Here is a 23,033-nt window from a genome sequence, read left to right as displayed (position 1 = left end):
TGTAGTGCTCCACTGTACTGGTACAGCCTCTGTGTAATTCGCTCTTTTACCCTTTGGATCTGCCTTTTGGTGCAGAGGACACATGGCAAGGTAATGCAGTGGAGCTTTTACAGGTATCCGTAAAGTTCCAGGCGTTTGGAGGTTTCTACTTGCTTATAGATTTGCTGCAGATCCTGACCTTGCTTTTCTGTTTTGATTGCCATTGCACACATCCTGACTGGGACCTACTGCAGCTGAACTTCAACCTACAAAATAACAAAGCCGTACATATGATTTCTGACCACTGTCACCTGGAATACCCCAACTCCTGACCACCATCAGCCAACACCAACAAGGGAAGAAAAAGAAAGTAGATCTTTTTTTAGGCCATCTTCTCCAACAAGCCCTAGTAAATCTGTTCCTGCTGTTCCGAACAGTTTAGATCAAGTGTCCGGACTACCTGCCCACTAATGCAACTGAGCCAGAGCATCCCCAGCTTCTTCACCCCAAGCTCTGGCACTTCTGAGATTCCACAGATGCAAACCTGGGTAGCCCTGAGGAGCTGAATGCAAGGCTGCAACACTGGTTTGGGGTTTGTTTTTGCCTTAGGAAGGATACGGGCGCCTGAGCCGCCCTAGAGCCTTACCCTCCGGCTGCGAATGGTTCTTTCCCACTTCATGTCTGTGTAGGTCTCACCTGTGTAGCCCCGTCACACGGAAGGTAGCCATGGGCCCATCTGCCCCCTGCTACACCACAGACTGGAGGAGACACAGGATGGTGCAAGTGAAGGCTAAGACGGACACGTTCCACTAGTGCAAACTCAAGGTGTGGGATGCGGACAAGGAAACCTTGTGCTGGAGCTGCAATGGGAGTTGCTCAAAGGTGGGGAAAGGTGGGCATAAAAATTGGAGGCTTAGCACTGTAGAATGAGAAAAAGCACTTTAGACAGGATTAACATGGAATAAATTTAAGATATAACTACTCTGAATGACATTAATATTTAAATTATTTGTATTGATGTTTCACTTCATGTGCTACATAAAATTGAAAACTTAGCATTTTAACCATTTGTTCTCAAATTTCTCTTGCCCGTGTTTGAGATTCTTGGGGTGGATTTTGGTTTTCCAAGATGTATGGTTCAAGGATCATGGAACTCCCTGAGGGATGCAGGCACCAGGGCCCGCAGGAGCTCTGCGCCCCTGGCCCCTGCTGCTCCAGAGGTGGCAATCGCTTAGGCCTGTGTCCCGGTGAGCCCGGGACATCTCCCAGGGTCGAGATCCCTCAGATTCTTTAGGCAACCTGACAAAGTCCTTCCTCTAGCCTTCCTTGGGGAGGAGGAGAGCAAGAGGAATGCAGCTTCCCAGCAAGCGTGGCAATAATGCTGTCTGTATCTTACAGGGAGGGGTGTGACAGCTGGGCATGGGTGGGAGTAACATCCGTGCTGGCTGGAGGCAGAGCTGCAACAGAAGCGAGTTCTTCCACGTTTCTGTCCCTCGCGAAGGGAGCTCAGAGCCCCGAGGGCTCTGCCCGCACGGGGAGCTCCGGCCCCGCTCCGCGCCCGCGGCTTGGCCGGCGCCGCCGCCCAGGAGCCTCCCGGGAGCAGGGAGCCCTTCTGCCCGACGGGGCGGCCGCGGTTCTGCCGTGCTGTCGCCGCCGGGGGCCCGCCGGGGCCCGCTGTTCGGGGCGGTCCTGCCAGACACGGGCTGCGGGGCGGCCGCCGCACCGGCGCGAAGCGGGGCGGGCGGCGCTGGTGGGGGGCGGCGCTGCTCCCCGCAGCCCCCGGGGGGGCGGCAGAGCGAGGTCAGCCCCAGCCCCGCCGAACCCCCGGCAGCCCCCGCCGAAGCCCCGGCAGCCCCCGCCGAGGCCGATGGCGAGCGCTGCCCGGGAGGTGGCGACCGGGAGCCTCTTTCGGGACTGGAGCAAAGGTGGAGGGAGGCTCCCAGGAAAACGTGGCTGCTTTAAGGTGGGTTTATTTGCCTGCCAGATGGGAAGTCTGTGCCCAGCCCCTTTAAAACAGGTAAAGGCAGTAAGGCTTCTCCACCCACTCGCCTCGGTCTTTCATCATAAGCGCGGGCCAGGCGGGCGTTGTGCAATGCCCGCGCTCCCGTCGGGCGGCTGCGGCAGCGCTTCATGCAGCGGCCCCGGCTCGCAGGCCTGAGCCGGCAGGGCAGGCAGGGGCTGGCGGCCGGCCCCCTCCCCAGCCAGCATGGAGCCCAGCGCCCGCGGCGGGGCCGGGTTCTCCCTCGGGGTCCTGCTCGTCTGGGCTCTGCTCCCCCTCGAGGTGCCCGGGAAGGAAGGTAAGCTGGGACCGCTGCTGGCTCTGCCCGGGGGGTCGGGCTGCTGGGGGCACCTCTCTGAGGGGCGGGGAACGGGGGTCCCGGGGAGGGCAGGGGGGCGTGGGGGGCCGAGGGCCAGGGGCAGCCCCCGCAGACCGAGCCCAGGTGCGCCCTCCCAGTCCCTCTCCGCCCCCTCCCAACAGAAGCACTAACGCGGCACAGCCGCTGAGCCGCGAGAATTCCGCCTCTGTTTGCCTTAAACACAGGCGTTGCAGTTAACAAGTTTAAACACAAACTTAGAAACTTCCAACACCCCCCCCCGCCCCGGCAACACCCCCGCAGTTCCCCCCGAAGCCCTCCTGGGATGAACTCTCGTGAGCAGGGGCAGCGGTGCGAAGCCTGGGGGGCCAGGCGGCCTCACTTGCCCCGGCACTGGAAGGCAGAGCTGGGCTTAACAGTTCCCTCTCCCACCTCCTCTTAAGAAGACTCTTGTGCTTCCCTTCTCTGTTCCACTTAGTCCCTTTTATTAGATGTAGTGATCTTTCTTCTTCCACTTGGCAGTTGCACAGTGGTTATGAAACGTCTGGGGAATGGGAATTTTGAAGAGAGGTGAGGAAGAACAAGTCTCTGTTCCGTTCCCCACCTTCTCCTGCAGTTAATTCCTGCCAGAGACTCCTAGTCACTGTTTCGCACAGTGAGAGGTGTTGGGGCTTTTCCAGCCCGAGGACAGCCCTCTCCTTCGGTGCTCTGGGCTCTCCAGCGAGAGGACTGTCACAGATGGCGGTTCAGCCACGGGCTCGTCTCAGACTCGGCGAGTGCTGACTGCTCTTCTAAAGCATTCTTGACCAGCACGCTCGTGTTGGGGATCCAGCTGCGCGGACGCAGCTAGCAGGCATGGTGGAGAAGGCCAGCCTAGGTGAGAAGTAATACAAGGTAGCGCTGGCTTCCATAGGTGTGCGACCAGTAGTTGGCAGCAACGCTCAGGGACTTCTCTGCCAGCTTCTCCCCTATCTCAGCCATCTCATTTGGGCTGTGCCTGTGACCCACTCTTCCCTAATGTGTCTATCTGGGAGCAGCTCATTTCCCCGGCGTCCTCTCTTATCTGAAGTCTTTCTTCTTTTTGGCGGACCTCCTCCCATGGGGCTGGGCAGCCATGTAAGATGCTGAGCAGTGACGCTGTGGACCAAGGAGCTAGTAGCCCCTGACTACTCATACTCCCAGCACTCCTGTAGCCTTGCTGACTCATTCTTCCACTCCTTGGAGAATCCCCGTTGTGGGTTTCACTTTGAGAGGTGCTTCCCGAGAGGGGACTTCGCCTGTTCCCATGGGCCCTTGGCTGTGGAGACAGCGGCTGCCGGCGGTGCAGCGGCATGGCACACTGGCACACAGGCTCCGAGCGGTTCCCGTCCTGGCCGCTTCCATGTTCCTTTTCCCTTGCTCTGCTAGAACTTGTCATGCAACCCCTCTCACTTCCACATCGCTGCTTCAGGCCTGAAGCATGTGGGATAGGTATTATCTGGGTGACAGTTCTGGAAGGACAGGCTACCTCACCTGAGAGTTTTTGAAGCCAACAATGCAAGAGCAGTATCTTGAGTAGCAAGACTGAGAGCAGAAGGGAAGGGAGTGAGGAGCCTTGTCTGGACAGGGAGTCTGTGGCTAGGAAGGTTTTGCTGTGACCATGCAGCAAACACTGCAAACTTGCAAAACCTGGATTCCTGCTTTTCCCTTCTCCCAATCCTGAAAGGGTGTTTCAGAGGTGAGAACAGCAGTGCAATCCCTCTTATCTCTGATTCTGGGCCCACAGCCTGCTTCCTCATTCCATAGGACTCTTGCCGATCTGCACTTTACACTCTACTAGTTGTAGTTGGCAGGCAGTATTCGTAAAGCAGTCGATGAGGGGGAGGAAATCTGGTTACTTAAATGCCATTTAAATATCTTTTCCCTCCACCTTTCATCCCCAGATTTTTTTCTGAGATGTTTAGGAATGACCCCTCTGAATATACCCACAGGAATCTAAAAGGGAATCCAAGGAATTTTTCATGTTTTTTACATTCCCAGCCGGGCTGTGCGAGGTGCACCGAGAGCAGCAGCGTGTGCCGGCAGCACCGCCGGACCCACGGCCAGCACGAAGCCACACATCCAGTGGTGTGACTTATTTCAGCTCCTCTCTCTTCTCCCCGTTCGCCTACAAAGCGATTAGTTTTTAACTCCTCGGATCAAGACCTCAGGGCAAACTCTGATCTCAATTTCAAAGGGTTAAAAATGAACATACCACTGATTTTCTGCTTTGTGACATGACTCCAGGAGCCAGGGCTTAATACAGCCAAGTTCAGCAAGAGGTGGCAAGGCTGCACCCGGCAGCCTACGCTCTTGCTGATGGGGCTGGAACACTCGCGGCGGGGAGTGAGTGAACGGATTTCTCCGTGGTGGGCTCAGCAGCCTCAGCAACTGGTGCATCTCATGGCTTACGGGGCTGTGACAGCAGAAAGTCCCTTCCACCACCTCATGCTGCCTCTGCACTTCTCCGATGTGTTCGGAGCACTGAATGGTACCTCTAGGCAACACCGATTGATTATTTTTTTGTTGTTGTTGGTAATTTATTTGATTGCCTGCCTTTTCATCCATCTTGTCTGCTGCCTTCCTATTCCAAGGAAAGCTGTGTTCGGCTGCTGATGCTGGGTTCCCATCCCAACAGGAGTCAGCCTCCTGCTCCCATTATGGGGCAGCTTTAGGAAGCAGAAAAATTTGTCAGGGTCACATTTTTTTGGATGCGTGTGGGTATTACTCGAGAGGAGGGTGAAAGGGGAGGGGGTCTTATGTTTTCCTTGTATATTTTAACTCACGGCTGGCTGCACTGTCTTCTATCTTCCCATCCTTTCTGCAGCCGCACTGTTTGAAGGTAGAAGGTCACAAACGATGTGGGGTTGAGAGAGGGGATGAAGCACAGGCTTCATCATCTGTGACAAAATAAGGATGAGGCCATTCCATGGGCTGTATGAGTTGGGTCAGTGGTAACTTTTTTTTTTTCCCCCTCTTCTGGTTTTCAGTGGATCTACTTGACACAAGCACTGCTCAGGGTGAACTGGGCTGGCTTCCAGACCCTCCAGAAGTAGGGGTGAGTATGCACGTTCAAGGAAGGGGAGCCACTGGGAGTGGTAAATGATGGAAAAGCACAATCCAAATTGAAATTTCACCCTGCCTCCCAAAATCAGGCTTCTGCAGCTCCAATCTGTCCTGCACATTGTATACTTCATCAGCCCCTCTTCCTTGCAGCCCCTTCACCTCTGCAGCCTCAGCCGCTAGCCAGCTGTTTGAGGACTGATGCCTCATTGACTTCTAGTAGCTCTTCTGATGCCTATTGCCTTCCAGTAGCTTTCAATGATTAAACATGTCCTTGAAATATGTTGTTTCCACGAAGTAATAAAACTTAATGAAGAAAAAGGGAAAAATCAAATAATCACCTAGCTTTTCATTCTCACATGTTGCAGATACTTCTTATGTCTCCTTTTCTGGGCAGGTAGCCATGGCAGAAGTATTTCTGTCTCCCAAGTCTCTCAAGAATTTAGAATCTTTATCTGTTTAAGGTTGTTCTGTCTTTTTCCTCTTGAGTACTGAACTGAATGATTCGGTTACACATCTCCTAACTCTGCAGCTGGCTGAAGAGGTGATGGTTATCTCATGGGGCAGCCATCTGGCCTGCTGGGGTGGGCTGCAGGGTTCTAGGACTCTATACCCAGCCCTCACGCCATGTTTGGCCCACACAGCTGATAATGGCTGAGGCATTTCCCTTTGTTCTGTGACTGTAAAATTGAGTTGATGGAAGCGCTTCAAAATCTACTCTTGAAATCACTGCAAAATTGGACCCGAAAGGGCAGCTGAGCTCTCAGCTGGTTTCGTACAGGTCAGCTGCTGTGTCTGAGGCGCAGCTGAGCAGCCCCTCTGGCACCGCAGCCTCTGCTCTCCGAGGGGTTTCCTTCGCCGTGGCAAGGCGGTGGGAGTGGTGGGAGGCAGGCACAAAGAAAAGGGAATTCAGGGACGATGCTGCAGGAGTTAGAAGGACATGTGTTAATACATAGTTCCAGTTTCTCATCCATGCACTTATCTTTCTGGCAAGCCCCAAGTTCTCCAATGGAGAAATTGTCTTTACCCTTGCTGCTTACAGACCTGGGTTCAGCCTGTTCCTAACTCATTTTCATACAATGTGCTGTGCCTGGTTTAAATTCACCCCAGCCACCACCTCCTCCTCCTGGGTGAACTAGGGCTAGACAGTGAGGTTCTCCTGCACTGGCATAACTGTACTGGTTTCATTAGTACAGCTGTTTTGGTTATTATTATTATTATTAACCTTACTCAGAAGAGGTGCCCTAGTGAGACATACATGTAGATCATGCTTTGCCCACTGTTCCCTTTGTTGTCCCCATCAACTGTCTGTGTGGTAATTTTAATCCGATACCAGCCTTCAGGCGTGTTCAGGATGAAGTTGCCTCTCAAAGAGAAAAAAACACTGAAAAGTGCATTCTAAAAATAATCTCATAGAAAGAAGACAAAGCCTTTATTACCAGACATCTGGTTTTTGCACAGGGGGCTCCTGGCAGTGCTAGGAGTTAGCATTCCTTCCTACTTGTGCTACATCTGCTTTTAAAAAATACGTATATTTAAAATATAGTAGTTGTAACTGGGAATTGTAGAAGATGCTGGAAAGCATGGCCTGAGACCAATCTAAACTAATAGATTGGGATGCTGATGACTGATAAACTAACAGAGGATGAAGCATAGATTCACTGACTTCTGATGAGCTACTTTTTTGCAGGGATTTGTCTAATTACATCATTTCTCAATAACTGTTAGGTGGAAGGCTGACAAATTGCCACAAGCAAAAAGGGAACAATGGCTGGTTCTCTTGGAATCAGAACTTTGAACAAGTGTTTCTGAAAGCATTCTTCCAAAATGAATAGGTAAAATGTGTTCAAGGCCAGGTTGGACGGGGCTGGGAACAATCTGGGCTAGTGGGAGGTGTCCCTACCCATGGCAGGGGGTTGGAACTGGGTGGTCTTTGAGGTCCGTTCCAGCCTAAATCATTCAGTGATAATACGTTTGAAAAAGAGCTGTGATTAATTCAGAACATTTTTTGGCACACAAGAGCTAAGATTAATACAGAATAGTCTGAGTAGCTTCTTTAGTAGCAGGCTGGAAGCATTGAGCTGTATTGCGTACAGAGCTGAAGGGTGTATTTCATGTAGCAGTGCTACCTGTACCTCACCTGAGGTGCCAGAGCTCTCCCATCAGTGAGCTGGACTGGTGTCAGTATCCTTATCGCACAGAGGAGGAACCTGCTGTGAGGAATTTTCATGCTTTATATGGACACAGTCTCGGAGGCATAGCCCAGAAGAGGCTGGGTAATTCTGTGGAGGCAGGGTTATACCTTCGTTTTCTCCTCGCTTTTCAGTAGTGGCAGCCACGTGTGGCTGCTTCTCGGCCAGCTCTGTGTCCAGGACAGGCAGTGCTCTTAACGTGCTCAGCCTCGGCACGCTGAGCTTTGCTCCAGCCGCCTTTGGGCAGCATGGGTCCTTTTGTCTGGACTTCCAGGGCACGCTAAGCGGCATCTTGTCTAAACTTAAAGGTAGTCTCTAAGTGAAAGTGTCTGTAGAAGTTTGCTGAAAGGTTTGTGCTAGCTTGCTTTGTAGTAGCTGTTTAGAGAGGATTTCATTCATTTTAGGCTAGTATTGGAAACTAGGCCCTCAGAAAGACAGGCTGTAGTTCCTATAATCACTTGCTTATCTACCTTACCACCCCCACCCTCCATCATCTAACAAATTTCTTGACAACTTTTTTGTCTTTGAAGTTTTGAGACAGCAATACCAGTTGGGCCGGGGAGCTGTTAACAGTACTTGTGATAAGTTCCCATGTTTTAACATATATTAGAGCTAATGACTTTGAAGGTGTCAGGAGTCCAGAATTCATTTGCTCTGACATTTCTTTAAGGCTCCCCGTGCTGTACAAACAACCTGGCTATTTGAACTGATTTCAAAAATCACTGAAACTGACCTAAAAGGACTTTTCAAATCCTATCATGAACAAATTCAGTTACAGTGCAGGGCATGGTAGCGTTGCTGCTTGGTAGCTTGTAAAATAACTGCGAACAAAGTTACTTATCTCTCTTTTGCTTTCAAATATAATTGCATCAGCTTTGAACAGATGGTGATGAGATGTTATGTTATCCTCCTGCATTTTACTTTCGATAGGCTGGCCCTGAGCAGCCCAGCCTGGCTTTGCAGTTAGCCTTGCTGGGCAGGGCTTGGGGACCCAAAGGTCCCTTCCCACCCAACTCGCTCTGTGTTTACCTGACAGTTCTGCGTTGCTTGTTCGCTAGCATTCTGAGCTTGAATTTTTAGACCAGGCACATTTAGACCATTTCATTTCAGCTTTACTTGAAATTTTCCTTTTGTCCACTCTTTCCTTTTTGTGTATGTGAATAGTATTTGCACAATCCAGTCACACTTTCACAAGTACACGTGACTACTTAAGCTTCTAGCCATTTGTGCTGTAGGGTGCCATGCACTGGGCATCCCAATAGGACTTTCTGTCTCTGTGCTGTTGAATGGATTGTAAATTAAACACACTTTATTATTTTTAGGCTGGTACATTTTCTTGGGAGGCATGCTTTCATCAGTTCTACAGCTGTCTTTGCTTGTAAAAGAGTCCTTCTTCACACTAACCTTGTTTTTAAATTAGTTATCTGTTATTTCAGGAATTGCATGAACCCTGCTGCTGCCACTAAGTGCCAGATTGTTTCATATTTATTGCATATGAAGGGTTCAGTGGTGCTCAGTTCTCAACTGGTAGCTGGTTTATGGAGCTTATTTTTCCCAAACTATATTTCTGCATACATCATAGTTTTATTAAAGCTTCCAGATGATTTTCTTAGTCTCCTTTCTAGGCTGCTGTTGTTCTCAATCTCCTGTGCATGGTGAGGTGGAGGACATAATTTGTTTTCTGCATATTCCATACTCTTGCTTGCTTCCACACATACTTCAAAGTGATGCTATTGGTTTCAAACTTTCTGCGGGGCCTCTCAGTGTGCATAGCACCTTATCTGCTCGACACTTCCAAATTCTACCTTCGCACAGGACTACGGGTGTGCATTTAATCCCAGTGACCTAACGTATCCCAGAGGCTATTCATAAATATCCACTAACTGCAACTACTGTGGTTCCAAAAACACTTGAAAAACTTTGGCAATGATGTAATTCTTGTGCATTTCTGCACCCCATGTTTCACAGGGGTCTGATTATGAATGTAGCAGCTGCCAAAGTCATGTGAATTCAATGTCAGTAAGCCAGTGCTCCGATTTATTTTCATTTTTGACACTGATGTTTTCCTATTAAACCCCGGGCATAGTAAAAATTCTACACTGCTCAATTACTTTCTTTAGGGAATAGACTAGATCAAGTACCTGTGACCCATCAGCAACTTTTTTATCAGTAACCACATGTCAGTGCTTACACAACTTCTGATTCTAGCAAGGCAAGGCTGTGTTCCACTGAAGTGAGAGGTCCCAGACGTTGATAACAGCTGATGGCTGGTTTCTGTTTTCCACCACTTCTGCTTAGGCAGATAGGCTTGGTCATGAAGGAAATAGTGTTGTGGGCCATGCAGCCTTCAACCTGCAAGTGATCACAGCACAGTGCTCCAATGTCATTTAACCTGGGCAGTTCACTTAACTAGACTTCTTGGTGTCTTCCTCAGATAGTCTTACCTGGAGCAAGCCAGCTTTTTGTAGCATCTGAAGGTGGTGTCAAAAATGGCCACCAGAAATGCTATTATGTGCATCTCTTCCCACAGCTGTTGCCCATGCATGTCCTTTAAGACCTAATTCAAAGTGATGCCATCGTGTCTGTCCCTGGAATAGAGTAGCTGTATAGACCTCAGGCTGCTCTCATAGGGGCTTAGCCCCCATGGGAACAGCATTTGTGTAAGGGGCAAATGCTTAGAAAGTCAGCTAACTGGGAATGGGAACAGCCCTGGCTTCAGCATCATATCCTGACATGCCCTGCTTGCTGTTGATGATATTCTGTTAAGTGAGAATTAGTTATTTTGTGTAGATTTGGGAGAGAAGGAAAAAAATGTTATGTGTATCCAGATATACTTGACTCAGAGGGGTAAGACGGGGGGAGTAAAAAAAGTGAGGCGAGAGGAAGTAAAGTGGAGACTAATAGCTGTACCATAGGACAGGCTGCATGAGCCACCAGCCAGGTAGCGGAGGATGAAGTCACTGCCACAGACCCGAGTAGCAGTCTTGGCTAGAGCACTCAGCATTGCGACCCAAAGGGCAGAAAAGACCTGAGAAAGAAAATGTTCTGAGCCAGAGCGAAGATGCTGTGCAGCCATGACATTCATCGCTGGCTGCTCAGGCATCAGGTGATGACAGCAGTGTTGCCTAGCAGCTTCAGGAAGATGATTCACCCTTTTATCGCTGTTGAATGAGAGTGGACAAGGTTCACTTAACTTCCTCATGTCAACACAAAAGCACCACAAGTCAGCTGGAGCTCTAGATGAGTCTGCCTATAGCATGGTCCTCCAAGAAGACTGACAGGCTATTAAAATGAAAACAAAACAACTTTTATTATAATACCAACCAAAATGCTGGTAAGTTTGCAGGCAGGCAGGTTAGAAAGGAAAGGCTTTGTATCTTTTGTTGCCTGCTGCGTCCCTGCTGGATGGACCTATGCTTTGAAGTGTGATTCTTACCATCTGGGAGGCAGAGATGCAGAAAAATGTGCCCATCTCATCTTGGAAGCTCATTTCCGTTGCTTCTAAGGCCTAGTTCCTTGCTTCTCTAGGCTTGACCTGGAGCCTGGCAGTTCCTCACTGTGACTTTAATGCTGCCATCTCCTGCAGCTTCTTTTCTTTAGGCAGGTTTGATCACCTTAAAGAAAAGGCACAGTTACCCTGTCTGGGATTGCACTTTAAAAAGGAACCTATACAAACAGCAAGCATTGCCCGTCACCATCAGACTCATTTCCCAGGTTCTCCATAAATACTGGAAGTATATTTGACACACCATACAAAACCGTAACTCACACCATACAAAACTCTTTGCCTTGGATGAAAAAAAAATTACTTCCATTTCAATGGATCCTATGCAATGTACAATGTAGTGCAAAGCCAACACAAGAGTTAGCCTTTTCTTTATCGGTGATATGACTTTAGCCACGAATTCTGAACTCTTAAGATGCACCCTCTGATTTTCCACTCCTGTCCTTTTTGTAGTCACTGATACTGTTAGTGGGTGTTAGCAAAACTGGTATATATGAAACCAGCATTCCAAAGTGGCTGGGTGAAATGCTGGACTAGAGCAGCAGCATCCCTCGCCGAGCAGCATCTGCTGTGACCAGCCCTGTTTTCATGCAAGACTTTAATGTGGTCAGACAGTTTGGGGAATGAGCAGACAGCAGAACCTGGGTCTGATAAACAGGTTCCATAATCAGTGCGCTGGAGCTCTGTGGCTCACGTTAGCACCTTATCTTTCCATAAGAGCCTGAGTACAAGGTAAATGGGAAGGAGATGAGTGGGATGGAGACCTGTGTGCTAGTGCCCTAAAGGGCAAGTAATTACATAATGAAGTTGTGAAGTTGCTCCTCCCTGGAAATAATCGATGGATCATTGTGGGGGAAAAAAAACGTATCCTCCCACCCAGAAAGATACTGTAGACAAGTAAACATCACTTCTGCATTCAGTGGTGTCAAAGACTCTGTGATGATGGGATGAAATCAGACTTCCCTGGCCCTTGCCAAATGATCAAAGAAATAAACACAGACTCTGCTCTTCTCAGATTTAATGTTATAGGACTTATGAAGTTAAATGTCTCTATGCCACCACACTTCTATCGTCATCTGAATTGTCCTCCACAACAGCAAAAGGACTTGCGAGAGTACTGGTAAAATTTGAGTGCAGGCTCACAGAAACTTCGGGACACTGCCAGGCACCACTGTGGTGCTGATGGCTTTGGCTGCCTGGGGTCTGGGGTCTGGCTTTGCCTGCTGACGGGTTTGTGCAGATGCATTTGAACTGAAGAGCTGTTCATCGTATCACCGCAGGTACCACCAAGGTGCCTTGATTGTCACAGCCCTTCCTCGAGGCACTATGCCGGGAACGCAGTACTGCCGCACCTGCCATGCGAGCTGCCTGCAGCTCTGAGTCTGCTCCGGGAAGGGGCTGGGTGGCGGTCCCACGCGGATGCTGCTGCACACAGGGCAAAGAGACTCACAGGCCAAAGTGCTGCCAGGGGAAAGAGACAGAAAGCATTCAGCGGAGCATGTTCCATGAGGTGGCTTCAGGCTTGGCACGCTAGTGATGTACTGTTGCTGAAAAAATCTGCTGGTTTGGGGCCCTGCGATTTTTCTTCAGGAAGAGATTTCATGGTTTAAAATAGCACTCTGAATTCTGTTGCAAATTAGATGGGAAAGAGATATGCTGGCTAAGCCCCAAGTGTGCTGTAGCTGGCTGGAGTAGTTGGTGCAACTCTCTCACCCAAATCAAATGTTTGACCCAAAAGTCAAACTATTTATTGTTTTTCATTATATAGAAGTCCTAACTTTTCCAGCGGAGACATGCATCTTAAGTTTAGTAACTTTAAGCCTATTGGCGAGATGCTTGCCTTGCGGTTGCCTTCTGTAAGTCTTGTAGAAGTATCACGGTGCCTTTCCCCAGGGGTGTGCAGGCCACAGACTGGAAGCCACCGTGCCAAGCTAATGCGAAAACAAGTGAAATATAGGTTACAGCCAGCAGCCTCTTATCTGAAAGGAGACGGGGCAAGTTCCTGGCAGGCTGGAGATGGAGACAGCATTACTGTTGCGAGCCACAAGCTCTTTTTACTCCAGTCTGAGCCTCAGGATGTGCAATACTGTCACAGCCTGCTGCCTCTGTCACTGGCAGCCTACCTCTTTATTAGCAAGGATGAGGCTTGTATTCGTCATCATAAAAGGTTTGTTGGGTTTTATTTCCACATAAAAAACCCTAAAACCAAAGGAGATCACTTTACTGACACCTGCAGAGCCTGAGACAGTAACTCCAAGAAGACCTACAAACTGCCTCTGTTTCTGTCTTATACCTTATGGCAGATCCTAGGAAGAGCAGACCACAGATGGATAGAGGAGTCACAGGCTGTCCTAGATGGGCTCCTTGATGCAGGCGTAACCCAGAGAAAGCTCATTTATAGAAAAAACAGAGTAAACCTTCCTTAGGCTTCAGAGCTTCAAACTGTGGAATCAATTCAGAGTTGATGAAGGCAGATATTAAAAGGCATGTACCTTATCTTACCTTTGAGTTTTTACTCACATAGCAGACCAAACCAATACTGTTTACTACCAGATATCTCCTGGTGTCCTTCCAGACTGTTGTTCAAGTCATTCTGAACTGCCTTCATAAAGACAGCTTGCCTCCACTATTGCTTTCTTTGTACTGAATCCAACCTAGCAATGGGAGGAAAGTTGCCATCCTTTTCCCTGAACTTGCAGTGCTCTGAGGTTATTAAGGTAGTACTTTTGCTTTGAGGCTGCCATTCACTTCACACTAATTGCTGTACTGAAATTTTGCTCCGTATTATACCACCACACCAAGACTTTCAAGAACAAATCTCTGGAACTAAGTGCCTGTGTTAGTATACAGGTTCCCAAGAAGTCCAGAACACCCTTTTGTTCTCAAATCCAATGGCCACATCCTGAGACTTCTCAGAATTCAAGCTACTAATTTATGGTATTCTGCTGAATGCAGTGGCTTTTGTTTTCTTAGCACCTTCTTAAGAATTCTAAAAGGTTTTAGAATTTAAAGGACTAGTTTAAAGACAGTTAACAAACTTAAAAAAGAATTAAAATCTAAAAGATTTTAAAAGGAGTTTTACAGTATAAAATTTAAATAATTTAAGAAGCCCTTAGATTGCTTGGAGCAGGGAATTGGACTAGAGGATCTCCAAGGGTCCTTTCCAACCTGAGTTTTTCTAAGGTTCTGAATCTCACGAGAAAGTTTTCTGTAGCAACGTAAAACCACAGTTCACTTGCTGCTCAAATGAGGAAGTCTGACTTGCACTGTCCCCCACTTCTGGAATAACGTTTCCCATCTTACGGCCAGACTGATGACTGGAGTAAGGATGCGGTGTCTGGAATGAAATGGGTAGAGAGTTACATTATCAAAGGAGGTTGATTCAATGTCATTGGCAGACAAACTGGAGAGCCAAGTAATTAATATTGATTGAGCCAGACTTTACCACACGTTTATTAAGAACATTACATTAAGAATCAGAGGCATACACTTTGATTTTGCAGCAGATTCTTTGAGGACGTGAGACAGTTGCCTAGCAACTCCTGGACTCATCACCCTTTCATTAAGTGTTGTATGTAACAGTTTTTCTCTACTACTTTGAATTTAAAAGCTTCACTGAATAATGAAGTCACAAGCATGTTTAACAATAGTTCTGTATTGTTAGCATAAATAATATCCTCATTTTACTTCCTTTACCCATTCACAGTAGAATCTAGAAAAACCAAGTCTGACTCCCTTGTTATTTCTTTGCACCGCACTGCATATGAAACGGCACACTAGTCAGTGCTGAGCATCTTTGCCCTGAAGAGCTCAGTCTGGAAGAAATTGAGCTAAGAAATACAGGAGTTAGCAGTTGGATTTTTTTCCAGCAGTAGAGTTTAAAGGAATTTTTTTCTGCTAGAGTTGTCAGTATTGAAAATGAAACTTTGGTCCTGGATCACTTAAGTTTTAGAAATGGTAGATTCAGGACATGCATCACAACAGCTCATGTCTTTTGGTGAGACATGCAAAAATCACTTTCTGGTGGTGCTTGTCTGTGGAACTGCCTTAGGATAAACGGCTAATGTAAACTTGTCTAACCCTCGGCCTTTAAATGCAATTATGCCTTTCCCATCAGGTCGGCGGAGGCAGACACTCATGGAAAAATGCTTCTAAAAGCCAGTCCTAACACTGGCAGCTTCTTACAAAAGCCACTGTGCTCTTACTGTCCTTTCTAACGTCTTTTCTTCCATTTCAATATGCTTCAGGATGTGTTGTGAATTCAGCTCTGTAGCATTTTCGAGATTTTCAATGAAATAGTGCAGGAGGTGATTAAGCGATTGCCCCTTCTGGTTGAACAGCCAGGATTGATCAGTCCGTTTCTCTCTCTTGCCATCCTAAGTCCTCTGACCTCCAGTAAGTGAAATAGGTGTAAATCCTGTGTGGTGCAGGTATATGCCAGCTGGCTCAGATTAAAAGGGTGGGGTAACACTGGGGATTAATTACATGGAGAAAAAGGAAACAAGTGTTCTTGGTAGTGTTCGGAGTGGGGCTGTGCAGGAGGTGTGCTCCAAGTCATGGCACCAAAGCAGAGCCTCCTTTGGCGCTCCCTGGGTCCATCTCTTGTATTCCCCTGGCGGAGACCTGGCAGCGGGGGCTCAGGCGCTGGAGAGAGGCTGCAGGCTGTGCTGTGAGCACGGGAGGTGCCGCTGGAGAAGTGTGTGAATCTCATGCTCAGCCCATGGGACTTGACAAGCCTAGAGCAATATAAAGACTGAGGCCTTGTTTAAATTGCATCTTAACCTGGGGTGTGATTTAAAACCAAGATGCTTAAACTTGTGCCAATACGTACGTGGGCACTTGTTTCAATTTAATTTGATTAAATATTTAAAGCATAATGAGAAAGGTAGTCTTAGCATGGGAGGAAAAAGGAACTAAGTTATTTTCCCTGTGGATGAAACTTTGTTTTCCAAGTTTTCAGTTCTCATGTGTGACTTAACTGAAAAGCGAATACTCTGCATTGTGTACCTGACCTGTGGTGAGGAAACAAAACTAGAAACAGAAAATTCAGCAAAAGCCTCTGTTAAAATATGTATCAGACCATATTGGATTCATACAAATAGTATCAGTGAGGCCATCTAACCAGCTGGGCCCGTGTCCTCCTCTCAGCCATTATTTGCCCGCGGAAGAAGCAGAACCCAGTATGAAGTCAGGAAAATCAACTGAGTTTTAATAGTTAAATTAGGGTTTGCAAAATACCACACTTAAAGAAGCACAAACTCCAAATTAATGGGCACTTGCTCTAGCACAGTCCTGCTGCAGCTGACCTTCCCGTTGTGCTGGGCCATCTGCTCTCTTGGCCCAAAGTGCTGTGCGTTATTTTCAGGGGCAGACAATCGTCCTGAGCTGGTATGTCTTACCATACCCTTCGAAGGTAAATGGTGGCAGAGGGAAGTGGCCGATACATGGCATGGCATTTGTCTTTGTCTCAATCTAAGATAAGGCAGTGTATGAAAGAAATAACTTGGGACCAAGGTGGGATGAAGGGGATGTGCAAGAGCCCGTGGTTCCCTTCAATTTGGCGTAAGTCAGATCCCCATTACAGTATCCTCATTGCTCCCTGCGTAAAGAGTTTAGGCAGCTGTGGGGCTCTAGAACAGGGGCAGCTTTTGCTCAGTGTAGGAGACCTTTTAGCTAGCCAGGGTTTGAATTCTGAATGCTATGTAGGAATCAATCTTTTAGGTAAGATTTTTGTCATATTTGAAGCGAAACTTGTTTCTCACATCTGTCTAACAATGTGTGTTTTTCTTCTACCCTGGGAGCAGTGGAGTGAAGTGCAGCAGATGATAAATGGCACCCCAGTCTATATGTATCAGGACTGCAGTGTGCTTTCTGAGGGCGACACTGATCACTGGCTTCGCACCAACTGGATTTATCGGGGTGAGGCAGCCTCCCGCATTTATGTGGAGCTAAAGTTTACTGTGAGGGACTGCAAGAGCTTCAAAGGTGAAGTGGTGACCTGCAAAGAGACCTTTAATCTCTATTACATGGAGTCTGAACAAGATGTCGGGATCCAGTTCCGCCGCCCGCTGTTCACCAAGGTCTGTAGTGCTGGGGTGAAGGCTGGGTCACATTTTTCAGTTTAAACTTGTCATATCTTTCAGCTTAAACTGGGTGTGTCTTGCTGGCTGGGGGAGGCCAGGAGAACCAGCATCTGGGAGGGGCAGGGATAGTAAGTGTTGTCCTTAGAATAAACTTTGCCCCTTGTGCCCTCTGTGATGCTCAGAGCAGTCTTTGCTACAGGAGGCACAGGGGTTCTCAAATGAGACCAGACCTCCATTCTGCACAACCACTTATTTAACTGGACACCGCATGGGTAAGGACTCTGAAGGGTTGTAACGGTGCTGGATGGTTACACCAATTTTTAGAAATAGTAAAGCAGAGACCAAAGGAATTTGGCTTGCCTTAGGTGATAAAGCAAGTGAAGGACAGAATCGAGTTCAGGCCTCCATGCTCCTGATCATTTACTCTGATTGATATGAGATATAGAGTCTTATTTTCTAAAACTGGAAGTGATGGCTTGCTATAATGAAATTCTCCCATGTGTGAAAGTATTTAGCACCACCGTATTTTAGCTGCTGTTTCCCCCAGTGTAGTGCCCTCTTGCCGTAGAAATATTTGAACTGCAGAACACTGAGCCTCAGCTTTTTTTGTAGTGGAAATTCTACAACCCAGTTCTGTCCTGAAAGAAGCCACAGACCTAAATTATTTGACTGCCCTTTCCTCCTCTGCCATTTAAATGGCATGTGATGAAACCAAAGAACAGTAAAGGCCACCACAGGCAGAGCAGGACCCTGGTAACAGATTCCCCTCCCTCCCCGGTGCTCCCCCACCTCCCCTGCAGCCTACCACATGCATTTGTGTGATAGCTCCACAACTCCTAAACCTTCCCACTGCCAGAAGCAGCTTCTGTGCAGATCCTTTCATCTGCCATCCAGCTACATGGAGCGGGTGGTGTAGGAGCCTGAGGTGACGAGGATCAGTTATCAGGCTCTCCCTCTGAGAAGAAAGACCACTCCACCTGCAGTCCAGCTCTTCCAATATCACATAGATGGTCGTGGAGGCTTTTCCCATATGCCCAAGCACTGAAAGCATCTCTCAGTCACTCTGACCTCTTTGTTTGCTGAGACAGTGGGCATGCCTGAGCGTGGGAGCATTTTTCACCCAAGTATCTACAGTGCTGAAATATGTTGAGTGCTGCATGAGAAGCACCTTGCAGCAGATGATCTGACCTGCATAGAGCACAGCCTAGAAACAGGTAGTTGTAATTCACTGGTCAATTTAAAAAACACCGCTCTTAAGCAGTGTTGTGATTTTACTGTATACAATTTGCAAAGGAAAATGTCACAGAAGGGAGATTTGTTCCTTTCCGGGTAGTTCCTAAAGGCCTCTAAGATCAGAGACCCAGAACACAGGGTAGTGTATAAGACCAGTGAATGACTGCAGAGGAGTTGAAAGGAGATGATGGAAAGTGTGAGGCAAGACAGGATGTGGACCCCATTGTTAACACCCCTGCCAAGTGCAAAGAAAGGATGCAGTGCACTGGCATTAGCAGCAGTTGACTACACAGCCTCTGAAAGGCTTTAGTGTAAAAGCAGTCTGAGTGCCACGGGTACCTCAGCTGCTGCTGCTTGCCCAGATGTTAAAGCTGTTGTCTTTTTCTCTTTCACTCAGCTCAACACGGTGGCAGCAGATCGAAGTTTCACAAGCAGAGACATTGAATCGGGTGTTATGCAGCTGAACACCGAAGTGTGCCCCATTGGGAAGCTGTCTCGCCGGGGCTTCTACCTGGCTTTCCAGAACTCTGGGGCTTGTGTAGCGATGGTGTCTGTCCGAGTGTATTACAAGACTTGCCCGGAGGCAGTGCGGGGTCTGGCCCGTTTTCCAGAGACACTAGCGGGTTCAGAGGGGCTGACAGAAGTGCCTGGGGTCTGTGTGGAGTACGCAGCTGAAGAAGTGGGTTCTCCGCCCCGGATGCACTGCAGCACTGACGGGGAGTGGCTGGTACCCGTGGGCCGATGCCTTTGTGCTGTGGGGTTTGAGGAAGTCGATGGGAGCTGTGTAGGTGAGTATGCAGACAGACACTGGCTGTGGGCCACGGGAGAGGTTCCAGGGAGCTGGAGATCAGAGCACTTTGTAAAGTGGGATCAGGGGAGTTAGTGTGGTCTGCTCCCCTCCTGCCTGCCCCCTGTGCCTGCCAGGTGTATCTCATAACCTTTCCTCCCCTCAGCCTCTCTTTTTTGATTGCAATTTTTCTCCTCCTGTGTCAGGTGTAAGAGCTGCACACACCTCTCCACTCCCTCTTGGGCTTCATCCAGGAGCCTTCAGCTCTGGAGCTAGTTTCTGCGAGCTGTAACTGTGTGATTGACACTGACTCACTCAACAACTGGTTCCCAACCCTTAAATGGCAGCCTTGTTCTCTCAGGGCAGATGGGTCAGACACATGGAACAGTGGGTTTGCCCCGTGACTAGAAAGCTGAGAGCTGCAGAGGGGCAAGTTTCTCCCTCTGTCTCCCCTTCTGCTTGGACCAGGATGGCTTTTCTGCCACGGGAAACCGCATAAAGCACATTGCGCAATACCATCGGTGCCTGTTTCATTTCTGAGGAAGAGCAATCAGTGAGCATAGGAGTCACCATGCTACTGGAGCCACGGATTGAGCCAGGGCTGTTGGAACAAGCAGTGCAGCACTCTCCCTTTGTCGCAGAGGGACAAGATTCAGCTTCTCAGGGCAACTTTGTGCGTTTGCCAGGGGAGAGGACATGTGTCGTGTTTTGGGGGAGTATGTGTCGCTGCAGAGAGAGAGGTAAAAGAGAGCACATCTCTGCTCTTGTCAGAGCTATATGGCATAAGGCTAAGCCACAAGAAAAAGGAATCCATGTAGTGCTGTCAGGGTCAGTGGGTGCCCCGTCTCTCTGCTTGGTTCTGCCTTTGCTCTGCCACGAGGATCTGGTGCCCTTGGGAATCCCTGCTGCTTGCTGCTCATTTCGCTTGGGGAGCTGGTGGAGGCTGAAGCACAAAATCCTTGCCCTCCTCCAGCAATCCCCTCCTTGCACAGCCCAGCCAGTTTTTCCACTTAGGTGCTACAGAGCTCTCCCCGCCCTCCTGAGAGCACTGCCCTGGTAAGGGGCAGGGAAGCTGTCAAGTCTGGGCAAGCCCTGGCTACTATCACAGCACAGGTTCCTTCTACATCTGTGCTTTTATCCTGCTCCGCCCAAGCACAGCTGCAGCCAGAATTGTCTTTTGTAGGCTCAGTAGGGACTGGGGAGGTCTCCCAGGAAAGGAAGGGCAGAGCGGAGACCCTGTCGGGGGCAGGGTGAGGCACTTACCATCCAGAGCCGGCTCTCACTGGAGGATCAGAGGAGGTGGTGACTGTAGGTGGCCTGCTGGGGGTGTCTTGGGGTCCTCTCCCTCAATGGAAAAGACCAGGCACTGATCGTGCAAGGGACATGGGAATAGTCCAGGTCAGGATAAAGGCTGAGGTCACAGCCTCCACTTTGTCCTCAGAAGATGGAAGGAAGGACTTCTCCTTCAAAGGGGGTCAGGATGGAGGAAGACCTGGCAGCGTCTTCTGGTTCTGAGTTTTGCCTTAAGCAGGAGCTGACAAAAGGGAAGCTGATCCCTTCCCTCATAACAGGGAAGAGAACCAGCCCTCCATTACAGGACAGGAGGCAACAGAAAGCCACAGGTCGAGGTTCTCAGCTCGCTCACCCAAGCCCTGGGTGAATCCCCAGCCGTATAAAGCTCTGCTGGGCACACGATGGCTCAGCCATCCCGTGATTCCAGGAAAAAATGTGCCTGCCCAGAGCCTCCCATAGCCGGCAAACCCAGAGCTGCACGATGAACTTCCTCGGGTGGGTCACTCACCACGAACCTAGGGCTGGCTGTGCGGCTGGCCGGCGCCTGGGCTCCCCACCACGGGCGGTGCACTGAAGGGGGAGCCGGCGCCCTCACCCGAGGGGCACCTGTGGGAGCAGGGCGGGCAGGGCCCCCCCGGTGCCCGGCCGGCAGCTCCCAGGCCTGCTTTCCCCATAGCGTCGCCGGGGGCGGGCGCCCAAGGCTGGGGAGCCCGAGGGGCCGGCGGGAGCCGGGGCTGCCGGCTGCGCACCTGCCCTGCTGCAGCCGCGGGCCGCCGGGGAGGGCGGGCAGGCAGCGGCGGCTCCCTGGCCCGCGCCCGCCCGCCAGCGCCGCCTCATCGCTGCGAGGCCCCGCCGCCCCCAGCCCCCGCCCGGCCGCGGCCTGCGCCCCCCTTGCCGAGGCGTCGGGCCCGCCACCGCGAGGCCTCGGGGGCTCCGCCCTGAGGCGGCGGGGCCGCTCCCTGCCGGGCCGCGGGCGCTCGCCTGGCGGCGGGGCCCGGCTGTGCGCGCCGCTCCCAGGGCGCCGGTCGTAGGCCGGCCCGGGCTTGCCCGGCCCGGGCCGTGCTGTGCTCATACCGGCTGCGCCCGGGGCCGGGGCCGTGCCGGCGGCGGACTGCCTCGGCTGCCGCTGCGCCCCGACCCGGCTGCCCCGCTGTGGCCGTCCCAGGGCCGCCCTGCTGCCGGGGACTCGGCACCGCCGGCGGGCGGGGCGGGTAGGGGTGGCGGGCTGGGGCAGCGGAGGCCTCACAGAGGCGCCTCCGGGGACCCGGGGGCTGCACCGGCAAAGGCCCCCGGCCCCAAATGTCCCTGTTTCCCCCCCGGGGTCCGTGTGCTGTGCCGTGTTGGTGCAGGCAGTGGTGCCCGGGCAGCCCCGGACCGACACCGGGCTCTGGCCCTGCACCTCGTCTGTTTTTCCTCGCTGCTGTCAAAGCTCTCCTGACCCAAACTGATCGACTGTCAGGAATTTGGAAATCTGATGCTGGAGCAAAGTGACAGGAGGCCACAAAGCTTTCATCTGCCTTCAGCGTGAGGCAGTGTTCTTGGTTGCGAGCGGCCTAGAGATCAAAGTCACTTTTCTTCTTGCCTGCGTCTCAAGGGGATGATGTGATCCGGAGTATCAATGGAATCTCTTCGGGCTGGTGACAATCAGTGTTGAGCCTTTGGATTCTTTCAGCAGCTTTTGCTGTCCCTGACCGCACAGTGGCATGATTGCAGCTCAGTGACACGTCCCTGAGCAGTTCTGTCACTTCCCAAAACCAGGAGGTGCTGGTTGCTTCTACTTGGTGTGATTATTTCACCTTTCTGTGCTCTTTAGGCTTCACTGCTGTGAATCCTTCTGGCCCATGTACTGTCAATGGCTGTGCAATGGTATCACCATGCAACTGATGGGGTGGCTGTCATCCATCACCTGGAGTTAACGGGGCAGCCTGCCTGCCATTCCAGGGCAAGGGGGAGGGGGGGGGCAATAGGAGTGAGATGAAGCCAATTCTCCGATGATAGTTGAGAGAGAGATCTCCACATACAGTGAGGGTAATGACTTCTTCTGAGACTGATGGTGAGGAATCTTGTTTGGCCTTTGTTAGTGGAAATGTTTTTAGGTCCCCTAGGTGTTCCTCTGCATCACATAGTAGGAATGGCTGGATTGTTTTTTGTTTTCTGGATAAAAGATCATTTCCTGTGCTGTGCTCCACCACAGTACACCATTTGTGTCAGGCTCCTGAGCAGATGGCTTTCTCCGTTGGTATCTCCTACAGGACACTGTTGCTTTTATAGCACAATACGAAAAGGGCCATTCCCACAGTGCTCCAGTTAAATGCAAGGTGGTAGCTGTGACAGAAAATCAGGGTATGCATTCCCCAACCATCTGATTAGCAATGTTTCTTTAGTTTAAGAACATTTGATAGATTCATTTAGGACAGGCTGGTAAGCCATTAAATTCACAGGTTCCTTCAGCCTCCCTTGCTCATTTTCTCCTTGCTACACACCTGTAAAAGTGAAGCATTGACCTTGAGATTACTGGTAGACATGCCAGTGCTTCTGTAGATCAAGCTAACAGTAATACAGCAA

At 50.0% G+C, this 23,033-nt stretch overlaps 1 protein-coding gene across 1 annotated transcript in view; it reads left to right on the top strand.

Moving 5' to 3' along the window:
- The first annotated feature begins 6 nt into the window (after positions 1-6).
- Positions 7-23,033, top strand: part of EPHA1 (EPH receptor A1) — a 36,235-nt gene continuing 13,208 nt past the window's right edge. Inside the window, exons 1-4 of the mRNA XM_080391358.1 lie at positions 7-2,276; positions 5,303-5,370; positions 16,877-17,152; positions 18,786-19,176. Of these exons, the coding sequence (XP_080247484.1) occupies positions 2,186-2,276; positions 5,303-5,370; positions 16,877-17,152; positions 18,786-19,176 (826 nt within the window). The 5' untranslated portion in view covers positions 7-2,185. The remainder of the gene's footprint in view (positions 2,277-5,302; positions 5,371-16,876; positions 17,153-18,785; positions 19,177-23,033) is intronic.

This window comes from Falco punctatus (assembly GCF_963210335.1).
Source record: "Falco punctatus genome assembly, chromosome: 6".
NCBI classification, from domain to species: Eukaryota; Metazoa; Chordata; class Aves; order Falconiformes; family Falconidae; genus Falco; species Falco punctatus.
Note: the sequence above shows the minus strand (reverse complement) of the source record. Positions and strands in the feature narration are given on the sequence as shown.